The sequence below is a fragment of the Vigna umbellata genome, chromosome 4 (genome assembly GCF_029865625.1).
Source record: "Vigna umbellata cultivar VRB3 chromosome 4, Vumbellata_1.0, whole genome shotgun sequence".
Classification (NCBI taxonomy): domain Eukaryota; kingdom Viridiplantae; phylum Streptophyta; class Magnoliopsida; order Fabales; family Fabaceae; genus Vigna; species Vigna umbellata.
In genome coordinates, this window is record NC_142168.1 from 29,610,595 (window position 1) to 29,637,978 (window position 27,384).

At 30.9% G+C, this 27,384-nt stretch overlaps 2 protein-coding genes and 1 pseudogene across 3 annotated transcripts; 1 reads left to right on the plus strand and 2 right to left on the minus strand.

The window, feature by feature from the left end:
- Positions 1 to 901: 901 nt before the first annotated feature.
- On the minus strand, positions 902 to 3,482 carry LOC124829690 (homeobox protein KNOX3-like). 2 transcript variants are annotated; one of them, XM_088112342.1, is made up of 3 exons: positions 3,147 to 3,482; positions 2,235 to 2,318; positions 902 to 1,246 (listed from the first exon to the last, which is right to left on the minus strand). In XM_088112342.1, the coding sequence occupies exons 1-3, from the start codon at positions 3,318 to 3,320 to the stop codon at positions 1,058 to 1,060; spliced, it is 447 nt and encodes a 148-aa protein (XP_087968468.1). In that variant the 5' UTR covers positions 3,321 to 3,482; the 3' UTR covers positions 902 to 1,057. The 2 variants fall into 2 exon arrangements, with proteins under 2 accessions (XP_087968468.1, XP_087968467.1); XM_088112341.1 differs by having other exon boundaries at positions 915 to 1,246; positions 2,235 to 2,342; positions 3,147 to 3,467.
- A 12,785-nt stretch (positions 3,483 to 16,267) lies between these two features.
- On the minus strand, positions 16,268 to 18,045 carry LOC124834518 (uncharacterized; annotated as a pseudogene).
- Positions 18,046 to 21,780: 3,735 nt separating this feature from the next.
- On the plus strand, positions 21,781 to 25,438 carry LOC124834519 (ferrochelatase-1, chloroplastic/mitochondrial). The gene is made up of 9 exons (XM_047309224.2): positions 21,781 to 22,023; positions 22,805 to 23,135; positions 23,258 to 23,401; positions 23,529 to 23,630; positions 23,811 to 23,914; positions 23,998 to 24,124; positions 24,229 to 24,381; positions 24,535 to 24,635; positions 24,781 to 25,438. Exons 1-9 carry the CDS (start codon positions 21,923 to 21,925, stop codon positions 25,094 to 25,096), a joined length of 1,479 nt encoding a protein of 492 aa, XP_047165180.1. The 5' UTR covers positions 21,781 to 21,922; the 3' UTR covers positions 25,097 to 25,438.
- Positions 25,439 to 27,384: the final 1,946 nt, after the last annotated feature.

Below are 27,384 nucleotides of genomic sequence, written 5' to 3' on the forward strand. Positions count from 1 at the left end.
GTTCCAGGAGAACGAACTTATGTTCTTCCACCAATTCTTTATGTCTTTCTCTTTCTTGCGATCAAATCTCAATTTCATAACGACGATGAATGGAAGAGCACAACTAGTGAAATGCAACCAGGACACGACTGAGGTTGATGATAGTTTTCTAAAATTTAAAATAATTAAATTACACGTAACTCAGTCACGTCATTAAAACTTTTTCTTTATTATAAGTTTTATGTAGTACATTTCCCACATACATATAGTTCCAATATTAGTTAATTTAATCTTAAATTCTTTAATAATTACAATAATATTTCTAATTAAATAATAAAATTACTAATATTTGAAATAGTACTAATTAACACTTTTGGAGTTATAATAATTGGGAACTAGATAAACAAATGACAATATTACCGAGCTTATAATTTAGTATAGGTGTACTTATAACTGATTTGAAGAAATAATCTCTTCGTTCTTGTAAAAACTGTTTTTATTTTTAAAGAAGTTGTTATTTTTCAAAAAAAAAATAATTATCACCAGACATATCATTACTAAATTAATTAGTTTTCTTTATAGACCTAGTTATAAATTAATAAAGTAAAATAATAATAAAAAGGATAAAAAAATCCTAGCAATATTTTCATGGTAATTTCTAACAATGAATAACTGTTGTTTAATTCATTTACACTTTGGTTAAGATACTCGTTAAAACAACATTACGGTCGTGTATACTAATGTTATGATCTGAATTGTTGCAATTTTTTTTAATAAAAATTCTTTACTAAAGTAAATGTCTCATCTGGTATAGACGAACCTTGATATCTCTAAACTAGATTCATATTTTTATGGAAAATCTAAAAAGAAATAAACCGACACTAGATTCTAATAAACCTCAATAATATCTATACATAATAATAACTGTTAGTTTTTTATATATTTATGTGAGGTAGAGTTTAATTAAGGAGGGATATGATAATAATTGAAGGCTTAATTAATAAGCTAGCTATATATATAGGTGGGAAATATATAATAATATAAAAGTGTGATGCATGCATGAAAAAGTAAATTGTTGCTAATTTATTGAGAATTTGCAGTGACTGGAAGAAGCAGAAGGTGGTGCAGGCTCAGAAGAAGGTGAAGGCAAAGTTGGGTCAGTGATCTCTCTAAGTTGAGAATGCATGTTGTTTATGAAAGCCATGGACTTCTGTTGTGGTTCCACCATTGCTTCTTTAAGCTTCCCAAGTGCCAAGCAATATGCTTCCTGCATCCATCGACATTTTACACACTCAGAGTTGGTAATGAGCAATGCTTACCTAAAGTGTATATATATATTGTATCTAAAGTGTTTGAAGAATGATAAAAGTTTGGAGAAGTATATGTAGGTTGAAGTGTGGGGTCTAATATGTCTCCTAAAAATGAGCAATTCAAAGAGACGGTGTGCAGTCCATTCAAAGGAGTATAACAAAGTGATACTACTTGTGGCATAAAGTTTTTTCACAAACTCATCCCATAACTTTTCTCACTATTATTCAATGCAACCATTGCATTCCACATTTATGATACGTTGGATTATCAACACTCTTCGGATACTGCTACCTTCACCTGCCATTTTCTCTATTCAAAGTTTTACCATTAGACCTAACACCTTCAAAAAGTTTAATCATTACTTTCATCTTGTGTAAAAATTACTGGTTTTAATCTTATATTCATCCATTTTTCATCGTTTCTTTCTATTAACTAATACTGTAAAGGTAAGTACATATAAAATCTAAGCCTGAAACATAGACGAGTGTGGAGAATTCAGGGAAAATAAAATCTTTACGAAGTTTTGATGAGAAAAATATAAGTGGTGGTTATGACAATTATACGGTGAGTAATAAGCATACTCTAATGAGCTTTGCGGCCTAAAGTAAATGTGAAAAGATAGCATCTGAACACTGGCCAGCACAAACACAGAGAGAGATAGGAAAAAGTGTCACAGTCATGGAATTGGAACAAAAAACTATGAGCATTTCTGAGAGTGGTCTCTTTCAAGCAGGAAGCACATGCTTTAGGCAACCATGAAGTGTCCATCAAAATTAACATAATTCAGTTCCCACATGATGTGTTAGGTTATATATTTGACTGACTTTTAGTACGGTACTTCATCATCATATCCAATAAAAGCATTCATACACACATACATTGATGTTTGGGTAAACCAAGCCAAACAGGTGAGGAAGTGAGAGAGCGTGTTGTGTTAGTCTTACCATGAAGAGATCGAGCTCGGATTGGCTGAACATGCCCAAGTTTTGCTTCTCCGTTGCTTGCATCTGATCTATCTTCAGCTCTCTCTGCAGGTTGGAAATGTCACCGACCTGAACAAAAGTTCTAAAACCATTATCTTTAAAGGTTCGTGCTTAAATTAAAAGAACGAAGATCCTTTGATCTTCCTGATATCTTCTGTACACAATGTGCAGCAACAAGTTAATCGGTCCACTGTTTATCAATCGGTAAAGCGGTTGATGATAAGAAAAACTTCACTTTCAAGAAAGGTCAGTATTCGTTTCAAATGATGTGGACAAGCTTTTGGTTTTCTATGTGAACTGCTTCACCCACCAACACACACAAAAAGACATGCATGACCAACGACTCACACATAATCTACCCACTCATCACCGATAAATGTTTAAATCTGCTGGGTTTGGATTTGGGGAGTAAACTTACTTTTTCCACTTTTTATCGGACCTTTAAATCATTCGTATAATCACAACTTTTAAGATACAATTTAATTATAAAATTAACCAGTTTGGCCAAACCGGAGTTGAACTTCAGCCTGCAGATATATATATATACGAATCTGCTCCATTCACTGTGTTATATTGGAAGAAAAGAACTCGATCCGAAAGATAATCCTTGGTCATCTATCATGATCCAAGAAGGGATGAAAGAGTCCTTCGAAAGGGCAAGAGAAAACAGTTCCCTCTTAAACACTGACTCACATTCAGATGGAAAAAAAAAAGCATATCGTTTGGAATCACATCTCACAGTTTGATACAATTACTTTTCTGAGAAATCAACCATGATACATGGCATACAGTGATGAAACACAAAGTCGAGGTTGAAAACAGTAAACAGAATTTGTAAGAAGGAAGGAGTTGAAAGGAAAAGAGAGAAGGAACCTTCAAACAGTCGAGGTGAGCTTCAACCAGCAGTCCATAGAGAGGGTGGCTGGAGATTCTTCTCTTGAGGATCTCATTGTTTTCTTCTTCTTCTTCTTCTTCCTCGTCATCATCTCCTTGTTGTAGTTCGTGTTCGTAGGTCTCAATAGTAGTGTTAGGCCTCTCAGATTCCATGTCTATTTTTGAGCAGGAGAAGTGAACCTTTGATATGCCAGATATTGAAGTGCTACAGCTAGCTGATAATAATGTGTACTACTTGTACTATTATTATAATTATTATTATATAAAGCATAAAAATGATAATATATAGAGAGAGAGAGAGAAGTGAAAAATGAAATGGTAGTAGTATCTATATATGGTGGTGGATGAAGATAATGAGGTAAGTGAGATTGAGATGCTCCCACTTTTGGAAGTAAGGGAAGGAAAAGAAAGAGGGAATTGCATGCATACGTGGTGAAGAGAAAAGGAAAGAGAGAGAGAGAGAGAAGAAGAAGAGAAAGAGTGTGTGAGTGAGGCCTTTTTGCTTCCTTCTGTTAGCATTGTCTTTTTGCAGTGATGAAAGCAACGGTTCAAAGTTTTATCGATCAATGGGGTGGCTTTGTTTTGTTGGTACAGTGATGGAGTTTTGTGTCTTTTTCTTTTTCCACTTTTTTACTAAGTCAGTCATATTCATTCTCTCCACAACCGAAACAGCCAAAACCCAAACTGTTCACTTTCGTTTCTTCTTCCTATCACTTTGCTTCTCATTCCTCTTTCTGTTACTGTTCTGTGGTCCTTACTACTAAAGGACATTTGTTTACTATATTTTTGGAAAAGTGACAATTTTCTGCCCAAAACCATTATATATTCCATGTGCTTCCCCTACCTTCGATTTCTCCCTCCTTTCAACATCCTAACATACCATTTTATTCATGTTTCCTTTCCTTCCAGACAACACTGATATAGCCAAAATAAACACACAATATATTCAATTTTAAAACAACATTTGTATAAAAGGTTTTGAAAATCCTATGTCGCTTTATTTTGTTCATTTATTTTTAATAACAACATCAATGTAATTTTAACGACCAGTGATTTTGTGACTCAGAATATACTGTGCCTCACCTGAATTGATAATAGCATTTGATTATGCTACCATATCAGCTGGCAGACAAAATCAAGAACTTAATTAAGGTTTGATCTTGTTGGTCTGACTTTTGGGAAAAGCATGGCAATTGATTATGCCACGAAATCATTTTTGGATACAATTATGTTCACACAAGCTGATCCTAAGATCTGTCTTTCTACTTTTCATCCATTGCACCCAAACTTTAGGAACACACATTATAAATATTCCACTCTTTCAAGTTTCATTATTTTAAATACTGCTAATTTAATACTAATGTCATTTTTCTTAATTTGTTAAAAATCCGTTAGCAAACGAGGTAGAAAGAGTGCATATCTTTAGATCTTTTGTTTTTTTTTTGCCGAAAATATAATATGATTAAATATTAAATCCTCTTGTACGATCAAAGTTAAAGCTTAATTGAATCTTGTATACTGTGATTTTAGTGTTCGTAGTTTCAATTATATGAATTAAATTTTTTTATCTGATTTTAGTTTTTAGTTCTCTCGATTGTCTTTTCTTTTATGAACAAAATAATATATAGATATAAAAACATTTGAGATACTTGAATTCAAATATAACTCAAATACATCTTGATATAAAGAAAGCTTATTAAATTTAAGAATTGGAAAACAATGAAATCTTTTTAAAAATTATTTTCCTTACAAGTGGTGATATTGATGTTTTTCTATGGGAGAATGATTTACTAGGAAGAGATTATATAAATGAATTTGAGTCCAATTCACATAAAAAAATTGATATCACTTTCACTCCAAACTTATTATTTGATTGTTTTCGATTATCTTCTTCTCAAGAGCGAATCTCTTTTTCATATGGTGTGTTTTTCTTCAAGTGTATGATAATTTTTACTTAAATAGCTGTTGATGTGGTTGTAGTGTTGTGTTGATTTTGTTACAATAGTTTAAATCGGCCACTAAAATGAATAATCTACTTTAATAGCATTTTTTTTTCTTTTGAAGAAAGGATTAATTAGGAAGATATTTATTCAATTAAGAAATTGAAAGCACTTTTAATATAAAAAATATAAAATAATTGATTAATGAATGTTCTTTCTTATATTTTATATAACTTTGTTATTTTTATCTAATACTTAGATTCACTTTTAAATTATTTTCAATCGATATTATCTTATATTTATGTATTTTTATTAAGTAAACTTTGTATTTATAATTAGTTTTAAATATGGATTTACACATTATGTGTTTGTTTGTATTTTTTTTTACGTTAATTAATGTAGTATATTAAAAGATATTTAAAAGTTGAGAAAAGAAATAATTTTAAAAATACAAAAGTTATAAAATGAAAAAAAAAATGTGATAAAGCAAACAATCTAATAATATAAATGTTAAAGAATTAAAAAAATGTAAAAAATAATCTGTTTAAAAATATAAATGAGCTAAAATTTGTACTTAGAATGTCTCATAATATAACTCAAATATAAATCATCAAAATTAAGTTAGGAGATTTAAGTGTGAATTTGAATTCTATATTAAAAAATAGTTAAACAAAATATAGAAAGAAAAAAAATATAAATTTATCATCTTACATTCACTGATAACTCGTTATTATTATTATTTTGTAATTTCTGGAGTGACCTAACAAAAGCATGTACTATAAGGAGAGTGGCTTGAAAGAGTTAATAAAAAAATTATTGAAAAAATGAATTAAAAGAATTAGAACCTAACGAATTTAAATTATGGAAAATTAAGAAAAGAAAATGTGAAATTGAAGAAGAGCTTTGGAATGGGTGCCAAGGAATGATCATTGTCATGGGCCATGTACGATACCTTTCCATGGTTTCAGTGTGTTGAATTCACTGTTTCATTTTTACTACAAAAAGAAGCAAAAGATTCACCTCCCACTCCTTTTTTTTTCTTTTTTTTTCATTTCTTGTTTTTATTTCTTCCTCTTGGTAAAATCAAATTTATAAATGCATCCATGATTCTAGATTTAATTATTTTTATTTCTACAATGAACTTTATTTATCCAAAATTAAAATGTAACACTAAATAAACATAGGTTTTTAAAAAATTGTCTTACTGTCCAGTGGACACCCACACAAAAAATTATGTAGGAATTGTTGTAGTACTTAAAAGATATTTTCTTTTTCTTTTTTAAATTTAAATAAAATTATTTAACTTATATACAACTTTAATTTTAAAGTATAATTCAAATAATATAAATAAATTTATTTTTTACTAAATAAATTCATACAAGTGTCCTTAAATTACAAAACTCATTTTATAAAATAATTTTGATATCACAAATTTAAATAAATAATAATTTCATGTGATTAAAACAATTTGTGGATGATTAATATTTTTTTATCTTGATAATTTTATTTTGATTATTTAATTTAAAAAATATCCGAGACATGTTTTGATCCAAATTTTATTGAGAAAGAACAATTTGTCCCCCTTTTCAGGAATTTATAGCTTTTTCAGAAATATTTATGGTCCACTGTTTTCTTCAGTCATACAAAGTATCAATCTTCATTCACAAATTTCTCTATTTCTTTACCGCTTTAGAATTATAAAGTTTAGGCATGTTTTAATTCATTTTAACTCTTCAATCTTGTGTTCTTTTTTTCTTATTAAAGACCAAGTACATTAAAATCAAGATAAATACAAATGAAAATAATAATAACAATAATACGAGTAAAATAATAATAAAAGAAGAAGACAAATAATTACTCTATTTATAATATTTTTTTCAATTTCAGTAAAACAAATTTATTAGCTTAAAAAAGGTAACAAATTGGTTAAAATGGTCACTAACATATATAGTATATAATTTGCATGTATAATGATACTTTGACGACATTTTTTTTACAACATTTTAACATCATCTACGTGTCATTCTGTGATTGGTCTGTTGGTATTTATGATTATTATTATTGATTGTGAAGTAATTTTAGACCAATCACAGAATGACACGTAAACGATGTTAAAATATTATCAGAAAAATATTGTTAAAGTATTATTATCTAATTTGCGTCCAAGTCAACTCAAACATTAACACTAACAATGTTGTTATATATGAGACAGAAATTGCACCAACAACCTTTATATTGAAAATTGATCCATAATTTTTTGCATTGAACCTCACTCTTAATTTTTTCATGCTATCGAGGTTCCATTGTAGTTCGTAAATACAATTAATCAGGTCTACCTAGCAAAAGTGAGGATTAACATTCTCATTAAAAGTTAACTCAAAAGATAACTCGTTTTATATTTACAGATATAAAGTTAACCTATAGTAATGAGAAATTAAAAGAGATGATGAAAGAAATTGTAAGTACAACTTCTTCTTCCTCTAACATTTAACAAATTTAAGGTTGATTTGAATGGTTTACAGAAAAGAACAAAAGAGATTATAGATTCAAGTTATACACAATCATAAGACCGTTTGGGCAATAAGGTATGTCTGTTATTGTCAATGGAAGTGAAATTGAATTATTTGTATTTTTGTTTTGTTTTTGTAGTAATTTCTATTATTAGATACGAATACTTTTGATGAAAATTTAATATTGATTAAAAATAATAAAGTGAATTTATAGAATATGAATGAATATAAATTTTGATTTATAAACTGAGTTTTTGAAAATAAATTAGATATAAACTCGTATTCTAAATATAATATCATTATATATTAAATAATTATTGAACCATCCAAAAAAATTTAATCCATGTAAAGAGAATTATTCTGTGTTTATAAATTTTGGTCCTAACTAATTCAACTTATGTTACAAATGAAATTATATGAAATTTAGGAGATGATGATGCATCCTGAAACTCACAAAAATGTAAAATAGAAATCATGGTCTATAGAACTCCAATTAAACAAAAAAAAAAAATTTCAAGTCTTAAATCACCTCAGAAAATAAGATTTTTTTTATATAAAATCAAAATGTTTAAGGAACAACCTTAATAAAGATTTTCACTAAGCTTAAATAATTAAACATTTCACTACTTCATTCATTTCAAAACTATTTATTATATATTTTTTAAAAACATAACTAAGTTTCTAAATCTTTTATAGAAAGTTGAATGTGTATAAATATTATATTCTCGTTCCAAACAAACAATAATATAAGGAACACATATTTTATACGAGCATATCTAACATCCACATCCACATATTCGATCATATATGTCTATATAACTGCACCTCCATTAGATTAAGCAGTATGTAAAAGATTTTTGAACAAATTTACAGCTATGGATAAATTTGATTAATTTATTTGTATAACGTGTTAAGGTAACTTTCTTGTTCATTTCTTTTTCTGGGTCCCCTCTCCTTCTTCATCAAATGCATGTAAATTAGTACCAGTAAACGGTTTCAATGTTGGGAGATGCACAAGAATATATACACACAAAAAATATATTATATATACATAGACATGCAAAAATACAAAATAATAGTTGGAAAGATTCGATATACAGATATCTCTATTTCTCTATACCAGTAAGATATTATTCATTTTAAACTATACTCTAAATTTTTTTTTACAAAAGATATCTATGTATATATAAACTCATTTCTAATCTTTTCTATTTTATATATCTAACTTTTTCTATTGATATAAAAATAATAATAAATAATGTGCATGGCCATTCCATACAACAAAACTGAAATCTCAGCATTGATTACTTACTACTGATGCATGTGAAGTGTAATGATTCGACCACCATCCATTGAAACTCAATCATATTATATGTGTGTGCATGGAAACTCAATCATTCTATTATCTCTATCATTCAATTCACAACAAACTACATGTAGAGCAGTGTCTGCACAGAGTATTTGATTTGATTGATGCATGTATCAGTAATCTAGCCAACATAACTTTATTTCTACTTATAGCATTTTTTCATAAATTCTACAATCCACCAAATAAATAAATAATATATATGTTGTTTATAGTTTTAAGATTACAACTATATTAATTTCATGTTTTCTTTTTATAGAATAAGATACTCTTAAAAGTACAATTTTTATCATTCTCTAAATCAAAGATTCCTCCTGTCACATCACTTTCAATTTGTGAACTCAAGTTAAGTGGCCTTTTTAATGTATTATATATGAACTGGTTAACAATTTTCAAAAGATTTTAACACTAGTAAAAAATGACGTTTTTAACTCGTACATTATGACTCGGTTCTTGCTGAACCGAAGCATATCAAAAAGCGATGACAGTCTCGTAATTTTAAAAGCATTATATGTCTCGGTTGTTAAGCAACCGGTGCCTAAAAGTAATACTGATTCGGTTATCAGAGTGAACCGAGGCATAATCCTCACATAGCAAAGATACGACCTCGGTTGGCATGGACCCGAGGCATATTAGACTCTAGATCGGCCTCGGTTGGCATACACCCGAGGCATATTGTGCTTTTAATTCACCCTTCCTGCTCATTTCCCCCATTTCCCCCAAAGCACTTCTCTCTTCTCTGCGTCTTCTCCCCGAAGCATGCTTCTCTCTTCTCTTCGCAGCTCTTCTCTTCTCTCTTCTCTGCCCCCACCCTGCGCAGCTCTTCTCTTCTCTCTTCTCTGCCCCTTCTCTGCGTCTTCTCCGCCTCGCGATATTCCTCCGCGATGTGCGATGTGCGACGATGGTGGACGCAACGGCGACAGCAAGGTCGCGGCACCGAGAACGCAGCGGCAACGAGATGCGGCGACGACGACGTAGCGGTGACGGAGGGCAGATCTGGGCGCACGGAGGGCAGATATGCGGCGACGGACTGCATTCTTCGTTGGTGGTGGTGAAGCGATCGGCGACGGCGAAGCTGAGGCTGTTGGCGAAGAACAGAGCGGACGCAGGAGCAGCGGTGGCCTGATTGGCGAGTCTGGTGCGGTGCCCGGTCTGCGTCGACGGACTGCGGCAGAACAACCAGATCTGCGTCCATGGCAGAACAACCAGATCTGCGTCCACGACAGTGAAGTCCCTGGTGGAGCTAGTAGCAGAGGAAGGGAGCGGGATGGTGGACAAGGCAAGCGGTGGTGGTGCGTCAATGGTGGCGGCGGCGATAGTGGTGGTGGTCAGATTAGGGTTTTTTTTATGTTGACCGTAGCTACTTTGGGTTTTGCATTTGGTTTCAGTACAGTTTTGGATCAGTAGAGTTTTGCATTTTGTTGAATTGAATCTGTGTTGATTTATTGAATTGAATCTGAGAATAATTTTTTGAATCTGAGAATTTGTTTTGATTTGTTTTACGTGCTTCTTTTGGACGTTTGTTTGGTCTGGATTGATCTGGTTTCGAATCTGAGAATGATCAACTTCATTGGAGATGTTGAAGGTGCTGTTAACTGGCTAAAGAAAAAGGAAAAAAAAATAAAAAAAAGACCCTACTGCCTCGGTTCAGCCTCCAACCGAGGCAGTAGAGGCAGAGGAACAATTTTGGTTCTAATAACCGAGGCATAAAGTCTATCACTTTTTACCTCGCCTGAATATGCCTCGGTTCAAGAACCGGTGCCTATCAGCGAAAATAACCGGTGCCATTTCCTCTAACTGTACTAGTGTAAATTAAAAGAATTTAGTTGATCTTTAAATTAAACAAAAAAAAACGTAATTGCTATCTGAAATTAATTTATGTATATACCAACTTGACAGAGCTTCAATAAATCTGTTATCTGTGAATGTTTAAAAAACTAGGAATTTAATTTAAAAAAAAAAACTAAATAATCAATTACTGAACTAAGAAATAGTTAAAATTTTTTAAATAGTCCAAATACTTATTGAATAAATCCAAATATTTATACTGTTTTTGAATTTCTAATACTACGTACTAGCCATGTTGAAGAGAAAGGTGTAAAGATATTTCAATAAATTATAATGTAGATGAGTACAAAGTATTGATAATTCAATTGCCAAAAGATCTCTGCTGCTACTTTGTCTCAGGCCCTTTACATGTCTTATCCAAGAGTTTGGCTGCATCACATGCCATTCAGCAATCATGCTGTCTACTTGAATAACATTTTTATATTCATATATATATATATATATATATATATATATATATATATATATATATATATATATATATATTTATTTATTTATTTATTTATTTATTTATGTGCAAGAAGGCTATATAAACCTGATCCAAGCTTATTGGTTGCTCTTTAGCAGTAACATTTTGGCTGATCATTGAACAGAGGGATAATTTTTTTTAAAGTTATTTAGTTCATGGATGAGTTAAATCATTTTAAAAAAGAAACGAGGAAAAAAAAGTTCTGCATAATTTTCTTTCAAAATGTTTATTTCATCTTTTGTTCATAAATATTATCTGGAAATTAATTCAAATGAACTCAAGAAATATATACTATAGTGATTTTTGAGTTCATACGCATATCCATGTTTTAAGTCCAAAAGAAAATAAATTGTGTGCGTGTTGACCTAGCTGCTTAATCCATTTTACTTTTAAATGAAAACTATTTTCTTTTCATGTAGCAATTTTCTTAAAAATTTGATGATGGAAAGGGTATCTTAATGACATATTGATCGTAAAGTTTTTATATATAGTGACTGGTTACTAATGATATATATATAACTTCGTGTTTTGAGATAATATTTTTAGAATTAATTATAATATTTCAGGTATTATTTACTCTAAAGTATGTAATTGCTGTGTCATGAATATCTTTAAAATGTGTATTAAATAATTAAAGAGGAAATATATATTTAAATTATTTTTTATTTTGATTTTTAAAGATATAAAACTATTGAATGTATTAAAAGAAAACCCTAACCCCACACACACACATATGTATAGGGTTGTTGTAGTGCATTGAAGGGTATTGGTGTAGTTTTCTATTAAGGGCATATATGTTTAACCTGTTTGTTCTTCTACCTGATAACTATGCCACCTGTGGCAGATAACAGGACCAATTTCTTAGTTCTCTATTCAACAAGGACCAATAATTGAGACTATATTGAATAACCCTAGCAAGTTATATGCTGCAAAAGTTTACATAAAATTCAACAAAGATTAAATAAATATAAAGATTAATTATAATTCATTATTTTAAAGTTTTAATTAAAGAATGATGTCTATTTCTTTTATGGTTAGACTCAAATTTAATTGATGTTATATATCTTCCATAGACTTAAGATTAAATTTCTATCATAACATAGTATATAATTAACATATTTATTTTATTTTTGTGAAAACAAACAAAAAGAGTAGTAATATTTTATTTTTCAGTAATAACTAGTTTTAAATCTATGTTGGAGTTGATGTTTGTTATAAGAGAATTAAAGATTAAATAAAAAACAATAAATATATAAAAAGGTAAATTACATTTTTGTCCTTTAAATATTTTTGTTGATTTATATACCTTTTTCTTTTCATAATACACCAAAATTATGTGTACGAAGCAGGACCCTGTGAGCAGGCAGAGTTAATTCAGATCGTACATCCAGTGCACCAATGGAGCTTTGCTCATTTGCAGATTGAAATTGAAATCCTATGGACCCAACTTCGTGTTCTTCACCAGTATATTATAATATCATTAATTATTGTTATCATTTAAATTGTTTATTATATAGGGAATTAAATATTTATAACTTGTGGTATCTTTTTCATATTAAAGAATGATTGATTAAAAAGATAATTAATATAAGCTGAAATAGTAAAAAAACATGGGTTTTATTTCAAGTATAAAACATTTGACCTTGTAATAGAGGGAGAACAATAAAAGGTGTTAAAATATCTGTTGTTGAAAAGTCAGAAACCCTAGTTAGAGTGGTTAAAGAAAAGGAACGAGCAAGTATAGTTGTAAGATGAGAATGCTACCTGCTGAGAGTTGAGACACTGTTGATAGATCCTTAAAGCCGTCAAAGAGAAACCACAAACAGTCTCATCCAACACTGGCAAATGCTGTATATTGTGTTTGTGTATGATTTCTCGTCAAAGTATAGGAATTAAAAATATATTTAACTGATATTTTTAATATAATAATAAATCTAATTGTTATCTTAATGGATTTAAAATCAAACAAAATCATAGTTTACCATGTATGATTAATGAAAAATTTGTTGTGTATATTTCTTAAATTGAGAAGCAATCCCTTTTTAGATAATTTAGGTAAAAGGTTAATTAGCAATTTGATTTTTATATTTAGCTCATTGATTTGTTTTGAGATATCTATTTTTTACTCAATTAGTTTCTATTTTTTTTTTAAATACTCAATGTGGTTCATCCATTAAATTAATGTTAATGTCATTTAGAAGATACTATGTGTCAAAATTGAAGTCTTGATACAAGACGTAACTGTTAAAATTAAAGAAGTTTTAATGTAAAAAATCATTCAAATTTTGACACGAAAAAAATCACTTATTTTTTTTTACACGTAGAAAACCTATATTTTAACACATAACACATTTCAAATAACACTAATATCAATTTAACATAAATCACATTGAGTCTAAGAAAGATAATAACTCAATCGAATCTTTTAAAAAACTTAAGATTTAAATTTAGTCTTTTAGAAAAAATAGAACGAGTAGAAATGAAAACAAAATTAAAGACCTATAGACTAAATTACTAATTAAATAATAAATGAATTAAATATAAAACAAGAAGAAAGGCAAATGATATTTTGAATAGGACTTAGTTAATATAGAATAAGTCATAGTGATATAAATCGGTTCAAAAGGCTTTTTAAAAGTCATATTTTAGCCTGCACGTGGTAGTTTGGCATAGTCTTATGTTCGTGAAAATTACTTATATGTAAACATTTTATTCTTTCCAACAACATATGTGATATTATTTGGTTACAACATAGTTAAAAGTGACTCATAAACGACAATATTCACTATACAGACATATGTACATACATACATGACCATTTTCTTCTCTGCTTGCTGCTTTTTGCATGCATCATGTTTGCTACTGTTCCTCACCACGTTTTGTTCATCCTATCTCTCTACAAGTATGAATAAAATAAAAGTAGCATGGATTAATACATGTTATTAATTAAATATTTTATGCAAGTTCAGATTTTCTTGAAACTGCTGCTTCTCATAGTAATCTTCTGGCATTTAGAGATTAGTCGAGAAGTTACAATTGAAATTTTCTGCAATTGCAGCCTATGAGGTAAAATTGTAATTTTTTAAAAAGTGTATCTATTAATAATCTTAGCATTTTATTGGTGTTTGATTGATATATTATACTGAATGTGTCTCCTTTCTTTAACGTTTTGAGAAAAATAAAAATTTGAGATTATAAAAGAATGTTGGAAATGTTACATCTTGTGAAAAAAAGAACGATGGAAAGTTGAAAAAAGTCTCTCTAACAACTTTTTTACAACAACATATGTAATAGTTTGTGTTTGATCTGTTTTAAATATACGAATTAATAAAACAGTGACACATAATCTGTTGTTAAAAAGTTGTTAAAATATCATGGTTCTGAAAAGTTTTATCTAATGTATTTTGACATATAATATGCATATATGCATAACAAATCAGTATTCTTAGAATATGTTATTTTCTATTCCTCTAGGCAATTTAGCGTAGAGGTTGTTGAAAGATTGTTAAATTATCATTAACTACAAGTTTAAGTGCATAAGAGTTTTTCTAAGAAGATTATCATTTTTATAAATTAGAATGGTTGGAGGAAATTTAGGTTCATAAACCTGCACACAAATAATAAAAGATAGTTAAATATGTTTTTTTATTTTTTAATTTTTTAGAAAAATTATCTTTTTTTAAAATTTTGATTCAATTTAGATTCCAAACTTTAAAAATATGTGAATTAATCATTTTAATCAAATTTTATTATCTTTATTTGACACTTTAAACATATTTTATAATAACATTTAAGTTGTTTATCTTATTTGATATATTTTTGTTTCAATATTAGTTAAAAAACACATTTAAAAAATTAAATAAAATTAATAAAATTTAATTAAAATAATTAAATTCATACATTTATAAAATTGAGAGATTCAATTTGACTAAAGTAAAAAAAAAAAGACTAATAGCAATTTTCACTAAAAGTTAAAAAATAGAAACATATTTAACCTAATAAAAGAATTAATATTACATAACCACTTATATATTTTTAATTTTTTATTTTGAACATCGTACAAAAAAACTTAACGCTCTATATATAGTTTATTCACTAACAAATTCACCTTAACCGGACTTTGTATATGTATCCATCCGTTATATAAATTGAAGGAAGATTTTGGAGACGTGGCAAATCCATCATAAAAAATATGATTTTTGAAAAATAGTAACTTATGAATTCAAAATAAAAATGTTATATTAATATAATGAAAAACAATCAAAAGCAGGGCATATTCAAAGAACATATATTAGAAGGATAGACATGTAACTATTAATAGGAATTTATAAAATATATTCATGTTTGAAATAAAGATAAAATGTTACTTTTGGAGAAAATACTCTCAAGTTATTGAGTTGAACATTGATGTGTTTTTACATAATCATATATAGATCCAAAAGCAAATCTACAGATAGAGAAATATGTGATTTCTATTGTGTAGTACAGTATTATTTTGTTTCCAAGGTCAGATCAGAAATTACAAACACTATCTTCTTATTTATTGTCATTTGCACTATATGTATTTCACGCAGAACCAATATTCGAAGATATTAATTATAAAAAAATGTAAAAGCAACTTGATAAAGAAATCAGAATCATGTTCTGTTTTGATAAGACAATTTGTAAGGGATTTTAGAAAACTATCTTAAAATCGAGATTTTAATATCTTCTACATTAACCATTGATAGAATCAGTTTCAACAATGCTCATATTTCCATGGATTTTTCAATTTTTTTTTATCGTTGTCAACTTGTTAATATCATTTTCAAATGCCATATATCAGGAATCCAATTTCTTACTGTCATGAATTTTTGGTTATAGATTTCTATCATGAATCTCATCAACAAGATACCAAACATAACTGATTCTTCCAGCTTTGCATAAGACATCGATAAGATCAGCTTTGCAAAAGCCATAAACTAAAGTACAAGTTAAAAGATCAGGATAAATTCCCTTGGCAAGCATTTCAGAATACAAATCATAAGGCTCGTTTGCGAGTTTATCTACGAATACAGTAAATAGTAGTGGTGTACATTACTGCATGATCCACTTTCAATTATATTCTAAGGAACTTGATGGTAGTTTCTATCTCTCCTATCTTGCACAAACCATTGATCAACGTTTGCTTAAAAAGCCTTGTGAACTCCCTTGAGTTCCATTTGCTTAAAAAGATTTCAATCTAGAGCTCATTTCTCGAAGAAATTCTCTGCCTTATCAGTATCATCCTTTTCAAAGAGAGTCCTAATCATTATTTCGAAAGTTACTGCATCAGGCCAGCAACCTTTGTCTTCCATTTTGGACCATAAGGTCAATGCCTCATCAAGCAAACCCTTTTAACAAATACCATTGATCATAATAGTATAAGTATATACGTTTAAATGGTAGCCTTATTAAAAGATCTGGGACAATCTCTTGTGCCTTCTCAAGTCTTCCCCCTCTGCACATTCCATCAATATGTTCCAGGTATAGATATTAGGCTGAATTCCCTTTTCCATCATTGTCTTGAATAATTCAAATGCCTTGTCTAGATGATATTTTTTGCACAAAGCATCTATCAAGCAACTGTAAGTGATTACATGCTGTTATTGATTTCTATCATGAATCTCATCAATAAGATCACAAACATGAGCTATTCTTCCAGATTTGCATAAACCATCAATCAGAGAAATGTAAGTTACTCTATCAGGAACCATATTCCTCTCATGCATTTCCCGAATGAGATTCATGGCCTCATCCACTCTTTTATGTTTACATAATCCATTAATTATAATGTTGTAGCTCCAAACATCAGGAGTTACTCCCATCTGGGTCATAGCATTGAATACAAAGCTTGCATTTTCCCCTCATTATCTAAGTAATACCCATCCATCAAAGTGTTAAGAGTAACAATATTTGGTTTCACACAATCTTTTATCATCAGACCTAGCACATTCTTAACTTCTTTTATCTTTCCTTCCTTACATAAAGCATCAATCATTATATTATAGATATAAACATTAGGACTGATTTTATTTGATATCATTTTATTTACCAAATCATAAGCCTCTTTGGCAAGATTATCTTTGAATAGAGAGTCAATGATAGTAGCATACATTACCACACTAGACTTACCTAATCCACCATCTATGGTTCTGAGGAACTTGATGGCACCTCCGGTGTCTCCTATCTTGCACAAGCCATTGATCAAAATCCCATAACTAACCTTGTTAAGCCGAAATCCTTGTGCCACCACCTTGTCATGAAAGTTGAAGGCTTTCTTGACCTCACCCTTAAGACAGAGACGTTTTCTGAGGGTATTTAAGGTTATGACATCGGGATGATAACCAAGTTTGAGAATTTTGGCAAATACAGAGAAGGGGAAGGTCATTTGATGTAATTGACAGAAACAATTGATGAGGATGTTGAGAATGACAAGATTACTCTGAATTCCCTTGAGCTCCAATTGCTTAAAAAGGGAAATAGTTGTAGAATAATGTTTCATCCTTGTAAGAGATCCCAAAATCTGCCCAAATTCGTAGATGGAAGGAACAGAAGGCATATGAAACATGGGATGAAACTGGAGGACGGCATCGTGAACATTGTCATGGTAAAGTGAAGGAGGATGAGAGTGGTAGTGTAAGTGAAAGGAAGAGAAGGAAGAAGGGCTGGGAAGAAAAGGAAGAAACTTGAAAAATAGAAGAAGAATGACACAAATCTCTAATGTTGTTCCTAAAATTGACATTGTGATGTTAAGGAACTTTTAGAAAAAAAATGAAGATTTTAAGAAAATAATTGTAAGTGAGTGATATAATTAAATCTATTGAGTAATAAAAACATAATAACTTTTAAAAAAATGTATGTATGTGAATTTAGAAAAATAAAAATAAATAAATATTTTAAATACACATATTATCATCTTACAACAACTTAAAAAACCTACAAAATTATTTTATTTACTTGTCAAATTATTAACTATCCAAAATATTAAAATTTCAAAAATTATATCACTTACTTATATTTAAACTAATTATTATTACTAAATAACAGTATATTATTAACTTTAATATTACATCAAACTATCATAAATTAAAAATTTTATTCAAATAATTTCTCTTAAATCATCTTGTTCTTTATTTTTATTTTTCTAATTTTTCACTCCTAACTTACTTTTAAATAAATTACTATTACTACATAACACTATATTTGTCAATTTTAATTTTATATTAAACCATCATAATTTTAAACTTTTTGTAACATCCCAAAATATAGTAATTACCATAGATCAGAATTAATTACAATTAACAGTACAGTAAACAGTCTTTAAAATTAAACAGAGTTCAAGGTTTCGAAGCCGAACGGCTGCAGTACAAACTAACGAGCGTTTCAGAGTAACAGGAAATAAATCAGAACGAACGGTTTTACAAAATAACTGACCGAACGTCCCCAAAAAAAAAACCTATACAGATAAACCAAAGACTAAAACTTAACGAGCGCGCTAAGGCTCGGCTTTAACCTCTACTTCTAACAGGTTGGCGTCCTCCAAATTTTCTTCTTCTAGCATATCTTCAAGAGGTGCCTCTCCATCTGCTCACATCCACAACGGATGATCATCGCATTGACAAGACGGACGTACATATACAGTAGACAACACAAGGAAATTGCAAGGGTAAGCTTAGGTAATTTAATTCAATACAATCAGCATAATTTTTAAACATAGTAAATCAATCATACCATTCATACATCGTTAGATACATATATATCCACGCATACAGTAACTCATGCAAATTCTCATAATTAAAGACTGTCCGGACTGTATGATCCATGTAACCGCAGGCGTTCGTGCACCCGGGTGACGTAATAACTGGAATTCGCATCAGCTGCCACCCGAGGTTAACCCTTATCAGCCCAAAGTACTATGTAGGACTAGTGTCTCCTGCCATTCCCACGCATGAACTACTCTCCTCTACATGAGGATGAGCAATCACGGAATATCAGGATGAACAGCCATCAGCGATTTTACCATGGTCATACTACACTACCTCTCATATTCACATCATGGAGACGTTCCTCCTTGGAACGCTCATTCACAATCCAGTCCAATAAATCCATTCACACTATCATTCGCACATTGTTAAACATTCCTCTTATTCAGATTTCCATTCTATGTTCCACTCTCTTAATTTAAACCAAGTTTATCGTTTAATAGATCCAGACGAATGTATTACAATACACTGATATCACGTTTCTGAACAAAAGAAACGAACCATTACCCATTCACGGACGTTAAGACAAAGGAGTACTGTAACTGAGATTGAGTCTAAAATATCAGAATAATACTTAGGAAAATTCTAAGTATAAGGACTTGAGGTTAAATGAAAAGGACCATCACAGTTTAAATGAATCCAAATAAATAACTAGAGTATTAATAAATTCGGAAACAAGCACTGCCAGTCAAAGACCGAACGTTAATTAATAAATTGAACGAACGCTGTTGAAGTTCGCTCACGAAGCAATTATAAGGACGAGCGTTCAGTAGAAACCGAACCCTCCTTAGGACGAACGCCAGGTCAATGACCGAGCACCAAATAGAACGAACGCACATTTGAACGAACGTTCAGTATCAGACCGAACGCTAACTAGGACGAACGCTCAATCTAAGATCGAGAGTTCATTTGGACGAACGCTTAATATAATACTAAGCGCTGCTTATGACGAACGCTGGTAAACAAGACCAAGCGTCCTAACTACACTTCACTTTATTTTCAATTGTTGGACACGTTAGGCTAAGCCGAACGCTCACCTAACTCTTGACACCAATAACGCTCGTTCTTAATCAGATTTCTTTCCAAATGAAAGAATCCTTATTCTAAGTGATGTTCCAGGGAAACCGAACGGTATAAGACCGTTCGATGACGAGCGTACATGATCGATCAGAGAAGATAAAAATTTCCAGATTTTTCAACTCGATAACTTCACAGATTTTCATATGATTCATAACTTTAAAGTTTCATTTCCATCATAAATTTCATACATTACAGAATTCATATTATTCCATCATAAATAATGAATTTTCCAGTTCCAAACAAATCATTCCAAATCATACAGAAATTCAATCATATTCCAAACCATACATCACACTTTCTGCATAAGATTCAACAATATTCATCATCTCATCAACCCGAATTATCCATTTTCAAGTGCAGACATACCAGCATCAACATACAGTTTCAAACATTATCATTCATATACAGCCAGTGCAACAAGCTCTTTCATACATAATCAAACATCAAATATTTCATGTATTTCAGACATCCAGTACACTTCATTACTGTCATGAACATCAAACCAGTATTAAATTAAATTACTAAAGCTTCCCTTACCTGGTTCAGCAGTGAACTTCCAAATGCTAGGGTTTCACTCTTGCTCTCACAGCTTTCTATCCAGAAGTTTACTCAACAACTTCCACTTAATCTAATACACCAAAATCGTAGACAGATCAGACCCCTAACCCACGCATGCAACCAGAATTTTGGTTCGCATGAACTGAATGAACGAAGTGCAGAGATGAGGACTTACCAGTCACAGAATTCTAACTTGTTCGGTTCAAATGAAAGCTTACAACACCGTGAATGATCCTACGGTTTCTGAAATGGAAGCAAAGATGCTGGTGGTGAGTGATCTTAGAGAGAAGATGAAAAGAGTTTAGAGAGAAGCTGGAGGATTTGAATTCAGATTTTCTGGGAAGAAGATGAAGCATGCAAGGAATGGAGAAGAGGTTTCCAGAAAATATTTTTCTCTTCCCACGCAGGACGAACGTCCATTCTCTGCATGCCACTTGTTTTCCACTAACGTTTTTGGAACGTTCCCTCAGTGACACATGGCAGGCGCATGCAGAGTGGAAGTGAGTGGGTTTTGACGTGGCAAAGGGGTAATAAATGGTGATCAGAGTGTGGATTTAAGTGCTTAATTAATCAGGTTCTCACACTTTTATTCAAATATTTTCATTAAAGCATCTTATTCTTTAGTTTTAGTTTTCTAATTTTTTACTCCTAATTTATTTCAAAATAAATTACTATTACTAAATAAATATACATTTACCAATTTTAACTTTAAAAAGCCAATCATAATTATAAAGTATTGTTTTTATATTTTTCTTAAATCCCATTATTTTTATTTTATTTTTCTAAATTTTCTTCTTCCTATTTAAAAATAATGCAAGATAAAAAAAAATAGAAAACTTGGTTAAGAATTTGATTTCTAAAAAAACGAATTTTGATAAAATTGTGATCAATTAAAACTCAGAATTTGAAAAAAAGAAAAAGTGTACTATCCCTATAAATATACTAAGCACATGCTAGGCAACAAAAATGAGGAAAAGTGCTATAACAGTCAAAAATTCGTGAGTGTCCCTCTAAACACGCAATAGAAGACTTATAGTTATTGGTTTGGTGTTTGGTATTGACTTTTTTGATTCAACTTTGGCAACCAAAAAACTTAGTATAAAAATTATTTCTCCTCCTCAGAACCTCTTAATGCTCATTTAATTAATAGATTAATTAATTATTAAATTGGTGTTCGGCCTCGCCTCCTGCGCCGTCGAAATGATGCACACCGCCGCTGCCCCCTGCGATCTGGATCGATTCGGCGTCGTTTTTAGGTCCAGCCACCGTCACTCTGACTGCGTTACCTTCGCTGCCAACAAGTAATCCTTTGTCTATTTTCTAGGGATTTTACTTTCCTCATTTGTTTTTCTTTCCACGGCAGATTCCAAATCACATCTCTCACTCCATTCACTGATTTGCTTTGTCTGTCACATATGTATGCGATTTTACTTTAATGTTATAAAAAAATCCGCCATGGCGGAGTTCTGGCTTGCCGCCACAACATGGCGATGCCGGTTTTCATGGCAGCCACAACATGCCGTGCGGCTGCTTCCCTGCTTCCGCCGCCGTTGCGGCTGCCGCCACAAACTGCATGTCAATCCTAACTCGTTATGAGTCACAAGTTGCTTTCATATGTTCAGATAAAACTGTGTATAAGTTCTTCCAAATGTCTCCATGTAAGTTCTGGTTTGAGCATTAGCCAGCTTGCTATACCACTTGTAAGACTCTACTATATTTATTTCAATTGTCTAAATGTTTTCTTGAGGTATAAATTACTCTCTACAATCTTGAAGAACATACATCATAATGTTGGCAGCTCCGTCTACTATAATGCCTCATCCACTTGGATGGGATTTTTCTGTAATAGATGTTCATGAAGCTTATATAATTGATTTTCATGCCTTTTTTCTATCTACTCTTCTATGTGAAATTCCATGTTTTCTGGTGTTATTATTATTATTTCCTTTGAATTTTATTCTTGTTTGGTCTTTGACATGGCCAAACTAAGTTAATTTAAATTACAATGTTCTATCTGATGCTGAATTTATCACCCCTAAGGAGAGTTTGCTAACTAAATGCTTGGTCACTCTTAATTTTCAGGATACGTTCTGATATCCGAAATCCTGGCTGTGTTGATTGCCATTCAAACTGTAACAAGTCTCCATCTCAAGTGTCTTTGTTTTTGTGTTCTGACTCTACCAAGAGAAGAAATAGCCTGCTTGGTGGACCGCTTTGTGTGAACCCCTCTGGCAGGAGAAACCTAGTTGGTCGAGCCTCTTATTCTGTGGAGACAGGTGCTTATGATGTGGCTGCCTTAGAATCTCCTACGCATGTTGCAGAAGAAAAAGTTGGCGTGCTACTTCTCAATCTAGGAGGACCAGAGACATTGAATGACGTTCAACCTTTTCTGTTTAATCTTTTTGCTGATCCTGTATGTTAAGTTTGTTTGTGTTTTTTCTACGGTTGGTTATTTTATTCTGTTTGTGTAAATTCCATATTAACCCTACTACATTCGTATGATTTCAATGATGTGTGCTTCTTGTATTGTGACAGGATATCATTCGTCTTCCAAGATTGTTTAGGTTTCTCCAGCGACCATTAGCAAAATTGATTTCTGTGCTTCGAGCTCCTAAATCCAAGGAAGGGTATGCTGCTATTGGTGGTGGCTCTCCTTTACGCAAAATTACAGATGACCAGGTAGAGTTCAATTTTTTTGTTTTCCCACTATATGCTGCGTTGTGTTTTTCTGCAACAATGAAAGTTATGTCTGTTGGTAATTTTTCTGGAACTAATGAAGCTTTTATGGTTAATTGTGCTTGTGCAGGCACTTGCAATCAAAAAGGCTTTGGAAGCAAAGGGCCTCTCTTCAAATGTATACGTGGGGATGCGATACTGGTATCCATTCACCGAAGAAGCAATTCAGCAAGTAAGTTCTCGTGTGTTTTTTTTTCCTTCCTGCATTCTTCTCTCACTCATCCATTTTCTCTTTTCATAATTAAATGACATACTGGACAATTAAATTATGAATTAGATTATTTATTTATTCTGGGTTCCACTGGCTCACCTTTGACTTGAGTATAAAATCAAAGCTTGTCTTGCATGACAGATTAAGAGAGACAGAATAACAAGGCTTGTGGTACTACCTCTTTATCCCCAATTTTCTATATCCACAACTGGATCAAGCGTCCGTGTTCTTGAGCAAGTATTCAGGTACTGCTTCTTGGCACTTCATGATGAATGCCCTTAGGTGATTCAAGGATTATTCTTTTATCAACTGATATCATTTAATTCAGGGAGGACGCCTATTTGTCTACTCTTCCTGTTTCCATTATAAACTCCTGGTATCAACGAGAAGGTTACATCAAGTCAATGGCTAACTTAATTGAGAAAGAGCTCCAGAGCTTCTCTGAACCAAGAGAGGTAGATTATTATTGTGTTGAATGCTTTCCAAAGGCCTTTTACATAAATCGAAGGCTGTGTGATGTATTTTACTGCAGTTTGAACCGTGGCATTTTTCTGTGTAGGCGATGATATTTTTCAGTGCCCACGGTGTACCTGTCAGTTACGTTGAGGAAGCTGGGGATCCATACCGAGATCAAATGGAGGACTGCATTTTCTTGATTATGCAAGAGTTGAAAGCTAGAGGAATTAATAATGAGCATACTCTTGCTTATCAGGTTTGTTTTGATTTTGAATCCTTGAACCCAACTTTTTCTGGCATCTTGAGTTAAATGGAGATTTCATATTTAAATCCTGGCTTGTGTTATTAATTTCTGTGGTGTACCTTTTATTTTTCTGTTATCATACGTTTTTGTTGGATGAATTTCCAGAGTCGAGTGGGTCCTGTACAGTGGCTGAAACCATACACGGACGAAGTTCTTGTTGAGCTTGGCCAGAAAGGTGTAAAGAGTCTTTTAGCTGTTCCGGTGAGGTAGGTTATTATTGGTCTTATACGCTTGTAGATTTAAATTGTAGACGGTAGCTTATGCGTTTTACAGTATGTTACTCGTTACAATACTGTAGAAAGTTGTGAATATACTTGAAAGTAAAAGTAATCCCGTTTTATTGTATCTCAGCTTTGTGAGTGAGCATATTGAGACCCTTGAAGAAATTGACATGGAGTACAAGGAACTGGCTCTTGAATCTGGCATCAAGAATTGGGCACGTGTACCTGCCCTTGGTCTTACCCCTTCTTTCATTACAGATTTGGCCGATGCAGTAATAGAAGCTCTCCCATCAGCAAAAGCAATGTATTCACGGATAAGCACTTCTGAAGATGCTGATCATGACCCTGTCAAATATTTCATCAAGTTATTCTTTGGCTCATTCTTGGCATTCATCTTGTTCTTGTCACCCAAAATGATCACGGCATTCAGGAATCATGTTATTTAGAAGGAATAGAATCTGCTAGCTGAATTCCATACGCAACCATACAGAGATGAATCTATTGTTAGCAAACATAGTATACTTGAATTTGATTTTTTTTTGCTTGAGTTCCCCTCATTCCAACCTCTTCTGTATACACCACACAACTATTGATGAAGCGAATTTTCTCATAATGGAAACTTGCACCTTGTCTTAAGAATATTCCAAGAATAATTGACACAGGTATCTGTTTTAGAGCAAAGAAGCATTCACTCGATCTCGGATATTAGACCCTCAACAAGTTATTGAATTTTGTATATTGTTTAAACCTTGTCTACATTTCAAATTTTGCACAAAGTGTTTGATCAATTACTTTGTATTCAGTTTAATGTCAGATTTATGTCTCTGCTTATTCACATATCGCGTTTATAAATTATAAACAGTATATAATCCTCTTTAAGAAAAATAGTAGCTAAATATTTTGAATAAATTTTACTAATACTGTTTTTTCAGAAAATTAAATATTAAATATCAACAGTAATAAAATTCATAACCTAACTCACGATTTTCCTTTTACACCATGGAAATGATGTTTTAACTGCTGTTGAAAGCCAGTATAATACATAAATTTTAGATTATGTATTGACATCAACACCTCTTGAGATTAGCAATTAATAGTGTAACATTTTTTTCTGAAGGGTGTGGCAAACCGTGCAGTTAGAGTTGGAAGAGACAGAGAAACAAGGGAAAGGTTACTTTGAGGACAGAAGGCCTGCTTCTAACATGGATCCTTATGTTGTCACCTCCATGATTGCAGAGACCACCTTCCTCTGGAAACCATGAACACGTGTTTAGACCACTCAAAGTTGTATTTTCAATACCATTTGATCCACAATTTGGATAAGAATTTTGCCTAAAAGGAATGATTGACTTTAAAGATAATTTCTCTCTAATTTTCTCAAAATACTCTTAAGACAATCATAAGTAACGTGAAAAGGCATAAGTTTCTTCTTATGATTAAAGACTATATCCTAAAAGTAGGGATTAACTTTAAAAAAAGACATTTTCTTTAGTTCCATTGAAAAACTCTTTTAAAATATAAAAAAGAAATGTAGAAGGTATAAGATTTATCTTATAATTAAAACCTATATTCAAAAGGAAGGAGATTGATTTTAAAATATATAAAAATATATAAAAGTACAAGAGTAACGATAAAGTAACTTATTTTTACTTTTATTTGATACACAATAAAAAAACATAAATTAATCATAAAAAATTAATTTTTTGTAATTTTAAAAAAATAAAAAGCAAAAAGAAAATAATGTCAAATAAATATAAGTGTAAAAGTATATTTTTTTAATTATAAATATTAAGAAAAGATAAATGATTATATTAAATGTTTATTCTTTGGATTTAGATTTTGTGATAAGTTCACCGCCATTAAATTGCAGAGTCTAGAGAAAACCAGTTGCGGCTTTATGTAACTAAATGTTTCATATATCTCATGCAATTATTCTCAGCATTCCATACTATACTATATCACCTATTTTAATTTTATCTTTGCTAAAAAAAAGAAATATACATATTTTAATATCATACAAATATAAATTACGTTTCATAGTTTTGTAAGTAAAATAATAAAAAAAGTTGTTACTAATGTCCACTTCCTCCGTATAAAAGATTGTTGAACCAAATCTTTGTCTTAATCAGCCAAAATGATCTGCATCGTACCAATGCTAACTTCGAATATTAAATTAACATGTTTTATATATTATCATCTCATTATCTTAATATAAAATTTTAATTTTATCGTCTTGATACATTCAACTAGCGGTTACCACACTCGCAATACTTTTATATTCACCGACAGATTATAATTTCTGAGTATTATAATTATTCAATATAATAATTATTATTATTATACTTCAGTAACAATAATTGCATCTCATAAATATTACTTAAAATGTTTCTTCATGATAGTTATTTAACTTCATTAAGATATGGATACAGATTCAATTTCTAAGCATTATTGATATAAAAATTACCAATATTATTATTTTAATGAAACTAATTAATTATACCAATTTATAAGATGAATATTATAAAATTTGGTAAATTGGTAATATATAACAGATTATAATTATATATCAATATAAAATTCGTCCACCCTCCTGCGTGTCTAGAATTTATTCAAAAATATACTTTAATCTCTTAAGTAGTGAACTTCGACATTGTTAATGATAGTTTTAAAATTATTTTATAAAATTATACCTAAAATGATATAAAAATATCCATTGGAAAATATATTTAAGTTA